The sequence below is a fragment of the Phocoena sinus genome, chromosome 1, assembly GCF_008692025.1.
Source record: "Phocoena sinus isolate mPhoSin1 chromosome 1, mPhoSin1.pri, whole genome shotgun sequence".
Classification (NCBI taxonomy): Eukaryota; Metazoa; Chordata; class Mammalia; order Artiodactyla; family Phocoenidae; genus Phocoena; species Phocoena sinus.
The window spans coordinates 113,975,076-113,994,151 of NC_045763.1; the positions used below are offsets into that span (position 1 = coordinate 113,975,076).

At 37.2% G+C, this 19,076-nt stretch overlaps 1 protein-coding gene across 7 annotated transcripts in view; it reads right to left on the minus strand.

The window, feature by feature from the left end:
• The window catches only part of ASH1L (ASH1 like histone lysine methyltransferase), a 217,358-nt gene that overhangs the window by 67,672 nt on the left and 130,610 nt on the right, over positions 1-19,076 (minus strand). For all 7 annotated transcript variants that reach the window (XM_032622913.1, XM_032622966.1, XM_032622947.1 and 4 more), the window contains one exon: positions 3,380-3,474. In XM_032622913.1, the coding sequence (XP_032478804.1) occupies positions 3,380-3,474 (95 nt within the window). The remainder of the gene's footprint in view (positions 1-3,379; positions 3,475-19,076) is intronic.

Sequence of the window (19,076 nt, forward strand, 5' to 3'; positions counted from 1 at the left end):
AATCTCATTATGGTTTTGATATCCATTTCCCTAATGACTAATGATGTTGAGCATCTTTTCATGTGCTTATTGACCATTTCTCTTTTTCTGGAGAAAGATCAATTCAAATCATTTACTCTTGAAAAGATTCTGTTGTTTGTCTTTTTATTATTGAATTATAACAGTTCTTTATATATATGGGTTTCTGGATACAAGTCTCTTACTTGATATATGATTTGAAAATGCTTCTCCCTTTCTGTGGGTTGTTTCAGCTTCTTGATGGTGTTCTTTGAAGCACAAAAGTTTTAAATATTGATGAAGTTCAATTTGTCTCTTTTTTTCTTTTGTTGTACATGATTTTGGTGTCAGACACCTAAGAAATTATTACCTAATCCAAGGTCACAAAGATTTACTCTTATGCTTTCTTCTAAGAGTTTTATAATTTTAGCTCTTATATTTAGGTTGATGATCCATTTTGAGTTACTTTATCCTTTTGTATGTGCATATTCAGCTATCACAGTAACTAACCATCTGTTGAAAAGACCATGCTTTCCTCATTGAACTGTTGTGGCACTGTTGTAAAAAATCAATTGACTAAAAATGTAAAGGTATAATATACAGTTTGATAAATGAGTATTTATCATAAAAAGTAAATTTTTTTTTTTGCAGTATGCGGGCCTCTCACTGTTGTGGCCTCTCCTGTTGCAGAGCACAGGCTCCGGACCCACAGGCTCAGCGGCCATGGCTCACGGGCCCAGCCACCCCGCGACATGTAGGATCTTCCCGGACCGGGGCACGAACCCGTGTCCCCTGCATTGGCAGGCGGACTCTCAACCACTGGGCCACCAGGGAAGCCCAAAAGTAAATTTTTTTGAAGTGCATTTCTCTAAAGAGATAAAGAAACCTGATTTCATTAAAAATTAAAAAATAAGTATTACCTTCCATTTATTGAATGACTCCATTGATGATAAGATGCATTATTATTTTATCTGTATAACTATTTTATTCACATAACTAATATCGCAAAGACAGAGATGAACCTAGGCCTGGCTGACTCAAAGTCAGGCTCTTTGTTTACATGATACTGGATGTGACCTGTTTGAAACAGCTGACTGGCCTCCCTCCCTATCCTAATCATAAATTATTATCTGAACAACAAAACAGCACTGTCCAGAAAAAAAATTTTTATCCTGTAACAGCCTGATTTTATGTCTTGTTTCACAAGAAAAAAGGCCCACTACTTGGATAGGTTTTTCCATTATTTACTTAATTTGCAGACCACTGAGTACAGATTAGTCTTAGTATAAGAGACTAAAGTGGGGATTTAGAGAGAGAAAACCTTTATTTAAATTAAGGGATTTCCATTCTGGACCTCCTAACCACTATTCATGCCAGATATGTGACAGAAATATTGGCCTATCCATTATTCATCTCATCTCCCTTGGAATTAACTGACTCTATCACCCCCTTGAATAGTCAGAGCTTCTTTCCAAAATTTGAGTTATGAATTAGCCAATTTCCCATCCAGAGCAAAACCAGTGAGACCAAAATGGTCATGTTTTCCTTTACACAGAATTTTTAAAATTACCTCTTATTTTCAAAGCCTATTTATCATTAGCACGTTCTAGGAAATAGCTAAATCTGCTGAGAACCTTCTTCCACTGCTATGACCTCACTACTAAAAACAAAAGGCTCTTTCAAAAGAGCTTTGGCACTAAGCCCAGAGAATACGGAATTTACTCTTACTTTTTTAAAGTAAGCAATAGTACAGTTATCTAGCTGAGAATTAAACCTTGTAATGCTTGTTGTACTTAAACTATTCTCTAGCCACCCAATACAGAATAATTAAAGCAAACAAATCTTTATTGCAGAACTTGTCTACCCCTGTTGCTTTAAATACATTGCTGGTGCTGGGCCCTCTGGGGAGAAAAAAGGAACTAAATAATCATAACACACAGAAAAGCCCCATAGTCAAGAGAGTCAAGAGTCATAGTTGAAGAGAACACTAAAAGCACTGGATCAACATCTACTACACAAATAAGCTGTTCCTGGAAAAAAAAATTCTCATCCTATATTCAATTATGTATTCTAATTTCTCCTTTTCTTTCACTGTATAACCAATATTTGTTAAACTTCTATTATGTACGAAGCATGGGGAAATCAAAGGAGAATAAGAAAGACAAATGATCCTGTGCTCCTAGAGCTTATAATCTGGTGGAGGAGACATTACTAAATGAGTAAACAAATATAGTAATTATAGATTATAGAACGAAGTAAACAGGGTGCTGTGATACAGACTTGATATAGAGGAAGGAACCCTCTTTTGTAGGATAATCAGCAAAAAATTTTAAAGAAAATAATATTTTAGCTGGTACTGACATTTAGCTCATCCTCAAAGGATGAGAAGAAATCCATGGGAAGTTTGAAGAAGAGCTTTGCAGGCAATGGTAATAATAAGCATAATGGTCTTTTGGTTGGAAAGAGTTTGGTATGGCCTAGAATCTGAAAGAAGGCCAGCATGACACACAATACAGTGATTATAAGGGAAATATGGGAAACAACAGAGGCAGAAAAATGAGGTAGTCAGGAACCAGATCATTCTCAAGAGTTGGGGTAAGGAGTTTATAGTTTAATGGTGAGCCACTGAAAGGTTTTAAGAACGATTTAGTTTAAGTTATAAAATCATTTCCCTTTTTACTGTGTGGAGAGTAGACTGGAAGGGAGCAAGAATGGAAGTGGACAGATCTGTTAGAAAGCTATTGCAATGGCCTGAGCAAAAGATAATAGTGGCATGGACTTGAAAAATGGCAATGGAATTTGAAGAGAAGTAGGATATATTTCAAGGACGAAAATAACACAACTTGTAGATGGATTGGATGAGGTCAATCCAGGAAATCCAGGATGCCTTCTAGGTACACTTTACTTATCTGATAAGCTCAACAGTATGATCCTGGAAGGTATTATTATTGAAATGCTAAACAAAGACTTGAATTTTCTCCAAAAATAAATAAATCTTGATCAATTTTCAAGCATATAAACGATCAGAAAAAGCAGTGGGCCCTTTTCCTTTGATTATTACATATCCACAAATCATCTCCCTTTGAACACAGAAAACACTTGAAACTGAAGTAATGAATAGTTGGGTTTTCCTAGATGATTTACTTAGAGAATCAAATGTTACAGATATAGTGTTTATTGAAACTCCGGTGAATAAGATTTACGTCATTTTGACCCCTAGATGGCAAAAGGGTTTGCAAAATTCTTCAGAGTACCTATAATTAAATGGTAACGACTTGACCCCATTGGAGATGTAGAAATAATAAGAACACAAAGACATTTCACCCAAACTCAAGAAATACCATTTCCTCTCAGTAATATATTGTGTATACTGAGTACTCACCGACATGAATGGGGGCTGGGAATAATCCATATTCATGCTCTCCCGGAGTGTATTCCAGCTTCTCTTTCTTTAATTGGATCAGTCGGCTCTTTGGGCTGTGATTAGAAAAGAATGGAAAACAGTGAGAGGCAATGAAATTTCCTTTTGTGGTAAAATAGAAAAAAAAAAAAAAAATCACTCTATCGAATATTTGTTTTAGTGGTGATCATTTTGTAATGTATAGAAATATCGAATCACTATGTTGTACCTCTGGAACTAACATAGTATTGTAGGTCAATTATACTCAATTTAAGAGAATGCGATACTATTTTGAGTTAAAAATCACCTTTATAAATATAATAAGGAATGAACTTGGCTTCACAGCAATTTATGCAAAAATACTGGGGGGCTTTAATCAATTAAAAAATGTTTATGTAATCCAATTGAGCTATAGATAAGATTTCATAAAGTAAGCAAAATTCCAAATTCACAATTTAGAGTGATAATTTTTTTTAAAGTGTAGCTACAAAAGTATGTTATTTTTCTATAATTCTGATCCCAAACTAGTCATTTCCTGTGACTCTTACAAAAAGGGACAAAGAAAATTAACAATAACAAATGGTTTATGTGCATGAACTATTTTGTGTGACTTGTTCTACATGTCAAAAATAGTTGACTTATATACATATCTGGTTTGTAAATAAAATTGTGAATAGGGGAAAAAAAGAGTATTTGTTTTAACAGTGGCTTAAACCTTAAAACCCATGTTTTTTGGGAGGAGGGATACTAAGTATTTTCGTATATATATTTTTTTCGTATATTTTTAAAATCCAAATTTCTGGAATTGTCTTTTAGGAATTATACATAAGATGCATTCTCCAATGCATCTCCAATGCACTAACATTCTCCAACAGTTTTGCAGAAGGAACCTAAATTTCAGATCTGATCATAATGACTGCCTTATATTTGGTTAGTGATTTATAGTTTATAAAGTGCTTTCACACATCATTTATGTCAATCCCGTGAAGTAGGTAAGAAATGTTAACTCTAGTTTACAGATTTGAAAACTGATGCTCTACAAGGCTAACTGACTTGCTTTAATTTTTGTAGCTGGCAAGGAGATTCAAGATGAAAACCTAAGTTCCTTGCTAAACTCCTATTCATTTACTATTCTTTTTATTTTATTCCACCATGTCCCATCAGCTTTTACCTCTTCCACTCATCTTACTGGGTCTGCGTTCCTAATGTTTGTTATGAGATCAAAACCTGAAGAGATTTCTCAGATACATAAAAGGAAGGGAAAAAAGGGGAGGAAAAAGGAAATGAGAAAGAGGAGAGCCTCATTCAGTCGACTCTGATTTTATTTTGGCTTAAAGTTCCAGTAAATAAAGCAAGGTGGATATATTTCTTTCATGAATTATGACATGCTACCTTTCAAAAAACAAGTCTAGTCTATTATATCTTGTAACAAGTAGGTATGTTAATACACACTTTGCAGATGAGAAAATTGAGACCCAAAGAAGTTATTTATAGAAGCTTTAGTTCTTATTTGAAGACTGGTTCTTTCTAGTGGATCATTCATTTATTTATTCAACAATTACTGAGCACTCATTAAGTCCAGGCCCTGTTCCAAGTACTAAGAAACAGTGGGGAAAAAGATAGTTTACTTGGGTAGATATACAATAAGGAAATAAGAAAAACTAAGAAAATGAAAAAAAAAAACAACCCAGAAAATAATAAATGCTAGGCAAATAATTAAAATGTGATGAATAACAAGTAATTTGGGAAGGCTTTTCTAAGGAAGTGACATTAAGCTAAAATGTAAATGTTACTGATACTCAGGAGAGGATCTGGGAAATGGAGGAAGATCAGGCAGAGGAAATAGCTGACATAAGACGAAAGTTTAAATGAGATTGGAGAATTAGAAGAAATGAAAGGAGGCTGAAGCAGTCCAGGTAAAGTTAGAAACAAAGTCATGTAAAAGTTTAAAGGCAGTGGTAAGTAGTTTGGGGGACAGTTACAAAGAAGGAAAGGAAAGATGCTAGACTGTTCTACGTATATCTAAAGACCACTTTTCTCATTTTAAAAACGTGGCCCTCAAAAATGATTGTGAACACAAAGATGAATTTTTTAACCAACTAAAAACTATATTTCTTCATCATCAAAGTCAAATAGATCAAGAAAACAACTGTGTCTAGAACCAAGCACTCAGCATGAAAGAAAATTTGGTCTACACCTTACTAGATTCAAGACATATCCAAACTACTTAAAGAAATAACATAAAAGTTTTCATTTAGCTAACAAAGGAATGGAAGTAAAACTGGTATTTTACCCTGGTGCCAACAGGGTAAGCAAGCATATAGGGGGCAGTAGTCGCGAAAGAAAATACCTGGCACCCTGAAGTGAACAGACAAGCAAAATCACAAAAAAATTCAGGGTCACCTGCACAGTTTTACGCCCTCAAATAAATGAAACCTTGAATACATCCTATCAATTACCAACTGATTCCCTATAAAACTCAAATTTATCCTTGATTTTGCAATGCTGATACCTAAGACGCATGACATCATTATGGATATGATAATCATGTGAGAAACTGTTTTCCTAGTTCTTAGCCAAGTCTGACTTTGGTTCTAATTTAGACATAACCATTTATTTCCCTGTTGGTTACAACAACATGGAAAGCTCTCTCATTGTTTTAAATACTCCATTCTGTGTGAGCTCTGAAGAGTGGTATATTGAGAGAGAGAATTTGGTTGTCTCTGTCAGTTTGTCTTGTAGATTCTGAACATTCCTGGCATTTTCTGTGGTATTCATTTGTGTGCCACTATCAGTTCAAATCACAGGAGAAAATCTTTATACTTGTAGGAAAGAAGAGTAGCCATTTCAGATACAGAAATGCCGTAACTTACAGTAGGCTGGACAGTAAAAAAAGTTGCTGTGACGGGTGTTTACTCTAGCCTATGGCTGAAGTTGCAAAAATGAGACTACAGTGCTATGTGTAAGTGTGTAAATGAAAAAAACTCTTTTGCCTTTATTGTCAAAAGAAGTTAGTTTGCCTTTCACAATGTTCTATTTATAAATGTAACCAATTCAGTATTTGTGGCCAACTTTCTCTCTCTTTGGTAGATTATTAGTTTTAATAATTTATCATTTGGATAAGAGGATATCTAATTAAAACAGGCAAATCCACCATCATATGGGAGAAAAATATATGATTATTTAAGGAAAAATACAAAAAGTTAGTGTTCCTAATAATCATTAATTTAATGCTATTATGTTTATCTTAAATATTGTCTACAGTCATTTCTTGGCTTTAGGTATTTATCATCTTATTTTCAAACCTTGTCAACTCTAATCTAGGCCCAAAACTCAAATTAATAAAACTATTAAGATGTCTTTTATACTCAAACTATCTTAGAAGTTTCCCAGACAGCTGGTAAGTCACACCAAGGACTTATTCCCACACTTGCTTTTATTTATTTTTTTGCCACACTGTGTGGCTTGCAGAACTTCCCTGACCACAGATAGAACCTTCGCCCCCTGCAGTGGCAGTGCGGAATCTTAACCACTGGACCACCAGGGAAGTCCCTGACAGTTTTTTATTTTTTAATAAAGTGAATGCTGTTTTTTTAAAAAAATTATTTATTTTATTTTTGGTTGCATTGGGTCTTTGCTGCTGTGCATGGGCTTTTCTCTAGCTGCGGCAAGCAGGGGCTATACTCTTCCCTGCGGTGTGTGGGCTTCTCACTGTGGTGGCTTCTCTTGTTGCGGAGCACGGGCTCTAGGTGCGTGGGCTTCAGTAGTTATGGCACATCGGCTCAGTACTTGTGGCTCACGGGCCCTAGAGCGCAGGCTCAGTAGTTGTGGCACATGGGCTTAGTTGCTCCGTGGCATATGGGATCTTCTCGGACCAAGGATCGAACCCGTGTCCCCTGCACTGGCAGGTGGATTCTTAACCACTGTGTCACCAAGGAAGTCTCACTGTGTACTTTTAAGACTGGAGAAAAGTACACTAATGTTCCTATACTTGATTGGAACAGTAACTGTCAAAAACTTTATCCTCTTTATCAAGAACTTTTTTTTTTCCCCTAGGTTTGAAATCCTTGTCAGTTAGTGACAATCATAACATATATTTTACTGGATGCATTAGAAGAGTATGGAGAATTGTCAGTGTCTTACCTTTCTATAATGTTTTCATTCTCTGAGAAATTTTTGGTTAAATCTTTATGGCTAAGACTGCTGGAAGAAGTATCAAAAAACCCTCAGTAAATGACAATCTCAGTTATTTTTGACTAATGATACTAGTGGCAATAAGATTATGGGTACAGATTTCCCTGTACGTTATAACTGATAGCATCACCTTAAACAGATACTTGTTAGACTGTAAAAAGGGACAGAGCTAGAATTTCCAGGAAATTTTTAGCCAGGAAACAAATGATTTTGTGAAAGCAGACAGTTTAACTCAAGATCAGCAAAATAAGAATTACCTAGGACTATAAAATTGATTTAACTGTAGTAAATATATTTTAATGAGTGTATAATAAAGACCTTTTCTTTCTTCTTAATCTTTCTATATAACCCTGAAGTTATTAGGTGATGGCTGTACACAGTGAAATTAAATACTTTTTAACTGGTATACTGTTCCAAAGCCTTAAATTAAGAAATCCTGTAAATGTTCTTAATATAAATTATAAGCCTACAGGAGAACTTAATAAAATTTCTGTATAAAAAAGAAGATACATGCTGATTGGTCTAACCTAAAAAACTGTTCACAATATTATATATACAGTCACACCTTACCTTATTTTACTGCACTTTGCAGGTACTGTGTTTTTTTTTTTTATTACAAATTGAAAGTTTTGTGGCAACCCTGCTTGGAGCAAGTCTACAGTGCCATTTTTCCAAGGGCATTCTCTCACTTCTTGTCTCTGTGTCACATTTTGGTAATTCTCACAATATTTCAAACTTTTTCATTATTATTATATTTGTTATGGTGATCTGTGATCAGTGATCGTTGATGTTACTCTTGTAATTGTTTTGGGGAGCCTCAAACCATGCCCATATAAGGCGGTGAACTTAATAAATGTTGTGTGTGCTCTGACTGCTCTACCAGCCAGCCATTTCCTGCCCCCCCTGTCTCCCACCCCCCCACCCAACGCCCTGTCTCTCCCTTTCCTCAGGCCTCCCTATCCCCTGAGACACAGCAATATTGAAATTAGGCCAACTAATAACCCTACAGTGGCTTCTAAGAGTTGAAGTGAAAGGAAGAGTCGCACATCTCTCACTTTAAATCAAAAGCTAGAAATGATTAAGCTTAGTGAGGAAGGCAACACCTTAAGCCGAGACAGGCCGAAAGCTAGACCTCTTGCACCAAACAGTTAGCCAAGCTGTGAATGAAAAGGAAAAGTTCTTGAAGGAAATTAAAAGTGCTACTCCAGTGAACACACAAATGATAAGAAAGTAAAACAGCCCTATTGCTGACATGGAGAAAGTTTGAGTGGTCTGGATAGAAGGTCAAACCAGCCACAACATTCCCATAAGCCAAAGTCTAATCCAGAGCAAGGCCCTAACTCTCTTCAGTTCTGTGAAGGCTGAGAGATGTGAAGAAGTTGCAGAAGAAAAATTTGAAGCTAGCAGAGGCTGGTTCATGAGGTTTAACATCGAAGTACAAGGTGAAGCAGCGAGTGCTGATGTACAAGCTACAGCAAGTTATCCAGAAGATCTAGCTAAGATCATTAATGAAGGTGGCTACACTAAACAACAGATTTTCAGTGTAGATGAAATAGCCTTATACTGGAAGAAGATGCTATCTAGGACTTCGTATGTAGAGAGAAGTCAGTGCCTGGCTCAAAGGTTCAAAGGACAGGCTGACTCTCTCTTGTTAGAGGCTAATGCAGCCAGTGACTTTAAGTTGAAGCCAGTGCTCATTTACCATTCCAAAAATCCTAGGGTCCTTTCGAATTATGCTAAATCTACTCTGCCTCTGCTCTTTCAAATGGAACAACAAAGCCTGGACGACAGCACATCTGTTGACAAAGCCCACTGTTGAGACCTGCTGCTCAGGAAAAAAGATTCCTTTCAAAACATTACTGCTCATTGACAATGCACCTGGTCATCCAAGAGCTCTGATGGAGATGTACAACGAGATTAATGTTGTCTTCATGCCTGCTAGCATAACATCCACTCTGCAGCCCATGGATCAAGGAGTAATTTCCACATTCAAGTCTTATTATTTAAGAAATACATTTCATAAGGCTACAGCTGCCACAGATAATGATTCCTCTGATGGATCTGGGCAAAGGAAATTGAAAACCTTCTGGAAAAGATTCTAGATGCCATTAAGAACATTTGTGGTTCACGGGAGGAGGTCAAAATATCAACATTAACAGGAGTTTGGAAGTCGTTTCCAACCCTCATGGGTGACTTTGAGGGGTTCAAGACTTCAGTGTAGGAAGTAACTGCAGATGTGGTAGAAACAGCAAGAGAACTAGAAATGGGAGCCTGAAGGTGAGACTGAACTGCTGCACTCTTGTGGTAAAACTTTCACAGATGAGGAGTTGCTTCGTATGGATGAGCAAAGAAAGTGGCTTCTTGAGATGGAATCTACTCCTGGTGAAGACGCTGTGAAGATTTTGTTGAAATGGCAACAAAAGATTTAGAATATTACATAAACTTAGTTGCTAAGGCAGTGACAAGGTTTGAGAGGACTGACTCCAATTTTGAAAGAAGTTCTGTGGGTAAAATGCTGTCAAAGAGCACTGCATGAGAGAAAAAGAAAAAGTACTGCATGCTGCAGAGAAATCATTCATGAAAGGAAGAGTCAAAGATGCAGCAAACTGCACTGCTGACTTGTCTTGAGAAACTGCCTTAGCCACCCCAGCCTTAAGCAACCACCACCCTGATCAGTCAGCAGCCATCAACGTCGAGGCAAGGCCCTCTATCAGCAGAAAGATTACAACTCGCTGAAGACTCAGGTGACGGTTAGCACTTTTTGGCAATCAAGTATTTTTTAATTAAGGCATGTACATTGTTTTTTCAGACATAATGCTATTGCACACTTAATAGACTACAGTATAGTGTAAATATATCTTTCACATGCGCTGGGAAACCAAGACCTCCGTGTGACTCCCTTTCTTGCAATATTCACTTTATTGCAGTGGTCTGGTATTGAACCTGCAGTGTCTCTGAGGTATGCCTGTGTACATATAAGGTAAACTGCTTTTTATGCTCCTATTTCGAAAAACCCATTTTCCTTCCTATGTGCAAAACACCCAGTTCTTTCCTACTGTGAGTTTCTTTCCTGTGTATCACCTTACTTTTACACAGAACACTTGACTTCTGACACCTCTGGTAATAAAATGTGCGGAAGTTTTTCACTACGTCAACCAATTCTCTTCACACCAGCTAGGTGTCCTAAAATTTAACTTAAGTCTAACACTACCTACCTGGAGACACTGTCAGATCCCACAGGTTAAGGGCTCCGTCTCATAAGTCTGCCTCCATTCTACCTCAGATGTCAACTGAAAATATAAGTCCCCAGTTTATCCACAACTTATGTCCTACAAATTGGAGGTCCCCATTACCCCCTCTCTCAGGTCTGATTAATTTGCTATGGCTGTTCACCAGTCACAGAACTCAGGGAAACACTTACGTTTACCAGCTTATTAAAGGATATGATAAAGGATACAGGTGAACATCCAGATGAAAGAGATGCATAGGCAAAGTATGTGGGAAGAGGTGTAGAGTCTCCATTATCTCTCTGGGTGTGTCACTCTCCTTGTACCTCCAATTGTTCACCAACCTGGAAGATCTCTGAACTCTGTACTACTGGGATTTTATAGAGGCTTTCTAACATAGGCATGATCAATTATTAGCTCAAATTTCCAGGCCCTCTCCCCTTTTCTGGAGGATGGCAGGATGGGGCTGAAAATTCCAAACTTCTAATCATGGCTTGGACTTTCTGATGACCAAGGGCCATCCAGGAGCCCACCCAGAGATGCCTTTTAGAAAAAAAAGATGCTCATAGTGCTCTTATCACTTAGGAATTTACAAGGGTTTTGGGAGCCCTGTTTCAGGGATAGAGTCAAAGACAAATATTAGAACAAGAGACGCTCCTAAATTTTCCTATCCCTTAGGAAATTATAGGGATTTTAGGAGTCCTGTATCAGAAACTGGGGGCAGAGACCAACTAAATTTTCTATTACCTAACGGTTTCTATACTTTTTATGACCGTGTAGTTAAATTATGTAGGTTCAGTATGATATATAATTGGATAAACCAAATTTGTAACCATGAAGAATCTTATTTAATTTTATATGACAAGATCACTAATAAGGACAAGACGTACACTTCATAAGCATAAATGATACCTATACAGTCCTCTCAGGAAACCGGCCTGCTATTTATTCTATGGCTTATGGAATCCCATAATTTAAAGGGAGTAAGAAATGTCACTCTTGGCAGGTCGGGAACACTGACAAATATGGGGGTTTTAAAGTAATAGGATTTTCCTACAGGGACTTCCCTGGTGGTCCAGTGGTTAAGAATCCCCATTCCAATTCAGGAGACACGGGTCTGATCCTTGGTTGGGGAACTAAGATCCCACATGCCGCGGGGCAACTAAGCCTGTGCGCCACACCTAGAGAGCCCGTGCACCACAACTACCGAGCCCGTGCGCTCTGGAGTCTGCAGGCCACAACTAGACAGCCCGGGTGCCAAAACTAGACAAGTCCAAGCGCCGCAACGAAGACCCAGCGCAGCCAAATAAAATAAAACAAAATGAGGCTTCCCTGGTGGTGCAGTGGTTGAGAGTCCGCCTGCTGATGCAGGGGACATGGGTTCGTGCCCCGGTCCGGGAAGATCCCACATGCCGCGGAGTAGCTGGGCCTGTGAGCCACGGCTGCTGAGCCTGTGCGTCCGGAGCCTGTGCTCCGCAACGGGAGAGGCCACAACAGTGGGAGGCCCACGTACCGCAAAAAGTAAATTAAAAAAAGAAATAAAAGAAATAAAAAAACGAAGTAAAGTAAAATAGGATTTTCCTAGTTATAGGTCTCCCATGTGAAATTTGACAGAGAGTTGGAAGGCTTTTGGTTCCTCATCTTTGTAGATGAGTTGATAAGGGCAATAAAATACTTCTGACAGAAAAGTAAATTAAAACTTTTATAAAGGTTTCCAACCAGTAGCTGATTCTGAACCCTTAGAAACATGTTGCTCTAGTTGCTATAATCATATTACAAGGAGATTTTTGTATATTAATTAATAATATACTGTATATATCAATATATGTAAATAAAATTGGCCTTATTTTACATCAAATTAATGATACTTAATCAGAAATCACTAAACAAATGTATGTGGTAAGAGATATACACCATAACCACATTGGATTCATTCCAGAGTCACAAGAATGGTTCAACATACTCAAATCAATCAATGTGATACACCACATCAACAAAAAGAAAAGATAAAAACCACATGATCAACTCAATAGATGCAGAAAAAGCATTCAATAAAGTTCAACACCCATTCATGATAAAAACTCTTACCAAACTGGGTACAGAGGGAATATATCAACATAATAAAAGCTATTTATGACAATCCCAGAGTCAATATAATACTCAACAGTGAAAAGCTGAAAGCTTCCCACTAAAATGTGTAACAAGACAAGGATGCCCACTCTTACCACTTCTCTTAACATAGTATTGGAAGTCTTAGCCACAGCAATCAGACAAGAAAAAGAAATAAAAGGTATTCAAATTGGTAAAATTGTCCTTAGATGCAGATGACATGATACTATATACAGAAAATCCTAGGACTTACCTGGTGGTGCAGTGGTTAAGAATCCACCTGCCAATGTGGGGGACATGGATTCGAGCCTTGGTCCGGGAAGATCCCAAATGCCGTGAGGCAACTAAGCCCATGTGCCACAACTACTGAGCCTGCGCTCTAGAGCCTGCGAGCCACAACTACTGAGCCAGCGTGCCACAACTATTAAAGCCTGCGCGCCTAGAGCCCATGCTCCGCAGCAAGAGAAGCTACCGCAATGAGAAGCTCATGCACTGCAACGAAGAGTAGCCCCTGCTTGCCGCAACTAGAGAAAGCCTGCACACAGCAATGAAGACTCAAAGCAGCCAATAAACAAATAAATAAATAAATTTGTATTAAAAAAAAAAGAAAACCCTAGAGGTTCCACACAAAAACTACTAAAACTGGTAAACGAATTCAGCAACGTGGAAGGATACAAGAATTTCCAAAATATACAAACAGCTCATACAACGCAGTAACAAAAAACCAAACAACCCAAATGAAAAATGGGCAGAAGACCCAAATAGACATTTTTCCAAAGAAGATATACAGATGGCCAATAGGCAGATAAAAGATGCTTATCATCGCTAATTATTAGAGAAATGCAAGTCAAAACTACAATGAGGTACCACCTCACACCAGTCAGAATGGCCATAAATAAAAAGTCTACAAACAATAAATGTTGGGGAGGGTGTGGTGAAAAGGGAACCCTCTTACACTGTTGGTGGGAAGGTAAACTGGTGCAGCCATTATGGAAAACAGTATGGCAGTTCCTTAAAAAACTAAAAACAGAGTTGCCACATGATCTAGCAATCCCACTCCTAGGCATGTATCCATACAAAACTATAATCCAAAAAGATACATGCACCTGCTATGTTCATAGCAGCACCACTGACAATAGCCAAGACATGGAAACAACCTAAAGGTCCACAACCTAAATGTCCACTGACAGATGAAAGGATAAAGAAGATGTGGTGTGTGTGTGTGTGTGTGTGTGTGTGTGTGTGTGTGTGTGTTTATCTATCTATCTACACACTATGATATACTACACTACTCAGCCATAAAAAAGAATGAAATAATGCCATTTGCAGCAACATGGATGCAACTAGAGATTATCATACTAAGTGAGTAAGTCAGAAAGAGAAAGACAAATACAATATGGTAATAATTTATATGTGGAATCTAAAATACGACACAAATGAACATACCTAAGTAACAGAAACAGACTCACAGACATACAGAACACACTTGTGGTTGCCAAGGAGGTGGGGGTCGGGGAGGGAAGGATTGAGAGTTTGGGATTAGCAGATGCAAACTAGTATATATAGGATGGATAAACAACAAGGTCCTACTGTATAGCACAGGGGACAATATTTAATACGCTGTGATAAGCCATAATGGAAAAGAATATGAAAAAGTATATATATAACTGAGTCACTTTGCGTACAGCAGAAATTAACACAACTGTGTAAGTCAAATGTTTATATTTCTATAAGATTTAAAAAAATTTATGTGTAAAATCTCCACCTTAGAGTGGAGACTTAACTACAAAGAGGAACTGCGAAAGTAAAACTGATACCTTGCACAAGAGCCATTTTGGATAAGTTATTGAATCTGTAACAACCACTCCCCAATTTTTGCAATGCTGATGTCTGAGGAGATGTAATGTTATGATCTCTGTGAATATGATAATCATGTGAGAAAACTGCTAGATTTTCCCACCAAGAACAGACAACTGTATACTTGGTACTCTTATGTATATGGGTTTCACTGAAAAACCTATTGCATTTTTCATATGAAGAATACTTAAAAAAGAAAAATTTTATTGGGGTATAGTTGACTTACAATGTTGCGTTAGTTTCAGGTGTACAGCAAAGTGAATCTGTTATATATATATACACATATCCAATCTTTTTTAGATTCTTTTCCCATATAGGCCATTACATAGTACTGAGTAGAGTTCTCTGTGCTATACAGTAGGCCCTTATTAGTTATCTATTTTATATATAGTAGTGTGTACGTGTCAATCCCAATCTTCCAATTTATCCCCCTCCTCCCTTACCACCCAGTAGACATAAGTTTATTTTCTACATCTGTAACTCTATTTCTGTTTTGCAGATAAGTTCACTTGTAGTCTATTTTTAGATTTCACATATAAGTGATATCATATGATACTGTCTTCCTCTGTCTAACTTACTTCACTTAGTGTGACAATCTCTAAGTCCATCCATGTTGCTGTAAATGGCATTGTTTCATTCTTTTTTTATGGCTGAGTAATATTCCATTGTATATATGTGCCACATCTTCTTTATCCATTCCTCTGTTGATGGACAGAGGCTGGCTCCATGTCCTGGCTGCTGTAAAAAAGTGCTGCAGTGCACACTGGGGTGCATGTATCTTCCTTTTTTTTTTTTTTTACTTTTTATTTTATTTTTTTATACAGCAGGTTCTTATCAGTCATCAATTTTATACACATCAGTGTATACATGTCAATCCCAATAGCACAATTCATCACATGCCCCGCCCCCGGCGGCTTTCCCCCCTTGGTGTCCATACGTTTTTTCTCTACATATGTGTCTCAACTTCTGCCCTGGAAACCAGTTCATCTGTACAATTTTTCTAGGTGCCACATGTGCGTTAATATACAATATTTGTTTTTCTCTTTCTTACTTCAATCTGTATGACAGTCTCCAGATCCATCCACGTCTCAAAACATGACCCAATTTCATTCCTTTTATGGCTGAGTAACATTCCATTGGGTATATGTACCACATCTTTTTTATCCATTCGTCTGTTGATGGGCATTTAGGTTGCTTCCATGACCTGGCTATTGTAAATAGTGCTGCAATGAACATTGGGGTGCACGTGACTTTTTGAATTATGTTTTTCTCTGGGTATATGCCCAGTAGTGGGATTGCTGGATCATATGGTAATTCTATTTTTAGTTTTTTAAGGAACCTCCATACTGTTCTCCATAATGGCTGTATCAATTTACATTCCTACCAACAGTGCAAGAAGGTTCCCTTTCTTCCACACCCTCTCCAGCATTTGTTGTTTGTAAATTTTCTGATGATGCCCATTCTAACTGGTGTGAGGTGATATCTCATTGTAGTTTTGATTTGCATTTCTCTAATAATTAGTGATGTTGAGCAGCTTTTCATGTGCTTCTTGGCCATCTGTATGGCTTCTTTGGAGAAATGTCTATTTAGGTCTTCTGCCCATTTTTGGATTGGGTTGTTTGTTTCTTTAATATTGAGCCGCATGAGCTGTTTATATATTTTGGAGATCAATCGTTTGTCCGTTGATTTGTTTGCAAATATTTTCTCCCATTCTGAGGGTTGTATTTTCGTGTTTATGGTTTCCTTTGCTGTGCAAAAGCTTGTAAGTTTCACTGGGTCCCATTTGTTTATTTTTATTTCCATTACTCTAGGAGGTGGATCAAAAAAGATCTTGCTGTGATTTATGTCAAAGAATGTTCTTCCTATGTTTTCCTCTAAGAGTTTTACAGTGTCCAGTCTTAAGTTTCGGTCTCAAATCCATTTTGAATTTATTTTTTTGCATGGTGTTAGGGAGTGCTCTAATTTCATTCTTTTACATGTAGCTGTCCAGTTTTCCCAGCACCACTTATTGAAGAAACTGTCTTTTCTCCATTGCATATCCTTGCCTCCTTTGTCATAGATTAGTTGACCATAGGTGCATGGGTTTATCTCTGGGCTTTCTATCTTGTTCCATTGATCTATGTTTCTGCTTTTGTGCCAGTACCATATTGTCTTGATTAATGTAGCTTTATAGTATAGTCTGAAGTCAGGGAGTCTGATTCCTCCAGCTCTGTTTTTTTCCCTCAAGACTGCTTTGGCTATTCGGGTCTTTTGTGTCTCCATAAAATTTTAAGATTTTTTGTTCCACTTCTGTAAAAAAAAAAAAAGCCATTGGTAATTTGATAGGGATTGCACTGAATCTGTAGATTGCTTTGGGTAGTATAGTCATTTTCACAATATTGATTCTTCCAATCTGAGAACATGGTATATCTCTCCGTCTGTTGGTATCATCTTTAATTTCTTTCATCAGTTGTCTTATAGTTTTCTGCATACAGGTCTTTTGTCTCCCTAGGTAGGTTTATTCCTAGGTATTTTATTCCTTTTGTTGCAATGATAAATGGGAGTCTTCCCTTAATTTCTCTTTCAGATTTCTCATCATCAGTGTATAGGAATGCAAGATTTCTCTGCACTAATTTTGTATCCTGCAACTTTACCAAATTCATTGATTAGCTCTAGTAGTTTTCTGGTGGAATTTTTAGGATTCTCTGTGTATAGTATCATGTCATCTGCAAACAGTGACAGTTTTACTTCTTCTTTTCCAATTTGTATTCCTTTTATTTCTTTTTCTTTTTTGATTGCCGTGGCTAGGACTTCCAAACCTATGTTGAATAATAGTGAGAGTGGACATCCTTGTCTTGTTCCTGATCTTAGAGGAAATGCTTTCAGTTTTTCACTATTGAGAATGATGTTTGCTGTGGGTTTGTCATATATGGTCTTTATCATGTTGAGGTAGGTTCCCTCTATGCCAACTTTCTGGAGAGTTTTTATCATAAATGGGTGTTGAATTTTGTCAAAAGCTTTTTCTGCATCTATTGAGATGATCATATGGTTTTTATTCTTCAATTTGTTAACATGGTGTATCACACTGATTGATTTGCATATATTGAAGAATCCTTGCATCTCTGGGATAAATCCCACTTGATCACGGTGTATGATCCTTTTAATGTGTTGTTGGATTCTGTTTGCTAGTATTTTGTTGAGGATTTTTGCATCTATATTCATCAGTGATATTTGGTCTGCAATTTTCTTTTTTTGTAGTATCTTTGTCTGGTTTTGGTATCAGTGTGATGGTGGCCTCACAGAATGAGTTTGGGAGTGTTCCTTCCTCTGCAATTTTTTGGAATAGTTTGAGAAGGATGGGTGTTAGCTCTTCTCTAAATGTTTGATAGAATTCACCTGTGAAGCCATCTGGTCCTGGACTTTTGTTTGTTGGAAGATTTTTAATCACAGCTTCAATTTCATTACTTGTACTTGGTCTGTTCATATTTTCTATTTCTTCCTGGTTCAGTCTTGGAAGGTTATACCTTTCTAAGAATTTGTCCATTTCTTCTATGTTGCCCATTTTATTGGCATAGAGTTGCTTGTAGTAAGTAGTCTCTTAGGATGCTTTGTATTTCTGCGGTGTCTGTTGTAACTTCTCCTTTTTCATTTCTAATTTTATTGATTTGAGTCCTCTCCCTCTTTTTCTTGATGAGTCTGGCTAATGGTTTATCAATTTTGTTTATCTTCTCAAAGAACAAGCTTTCAGTTTTATTGATCTTTGCAATTGTTTCCTTTGTTTCTGTTTCATTTATTTCTGCTCTGATCTTTATGGTTTCTTTCCTTCTGCTAACTTCAGGTTTTGTTTGTTCTTCTTTCTCTGTTTCCTTTAGGTGTAAGGTTAGATTGTTTATTTGAGATTTTTCTTGTTTCTTAAGGTAGGTTTGTATAGCTATAAAATTCCCTCTTAGAACTGCTCTTGCTGCATCCCACAGGTTTTGAACTGTTGTGCTTTCATTGTCATTTGTCTCTAGGTATGTTTTGATTTCCTCTTTGATTTCTTCAGTGATCTCTTGGTTATTTAGTAGTGTATTGTTTAGCCTCCATGTGCTTGTTTTTTACGTTTTTTTCCCTGTAAGTCATTTATAATCTCACAGTGTTGTGGTCAGAAAAGATGCTTGATATGATTTCAATTTTCTTAAATTTACTGAGGCTTGATTTGTGACCCAAGATGTGATCTATCCTGGAGAATCTTCTGTGCACACTTGAGAACAAAGTGTAATCTGCTGTTTCTGGATGGAATGTACTATAAATATCAATTAAATCTATGTGGT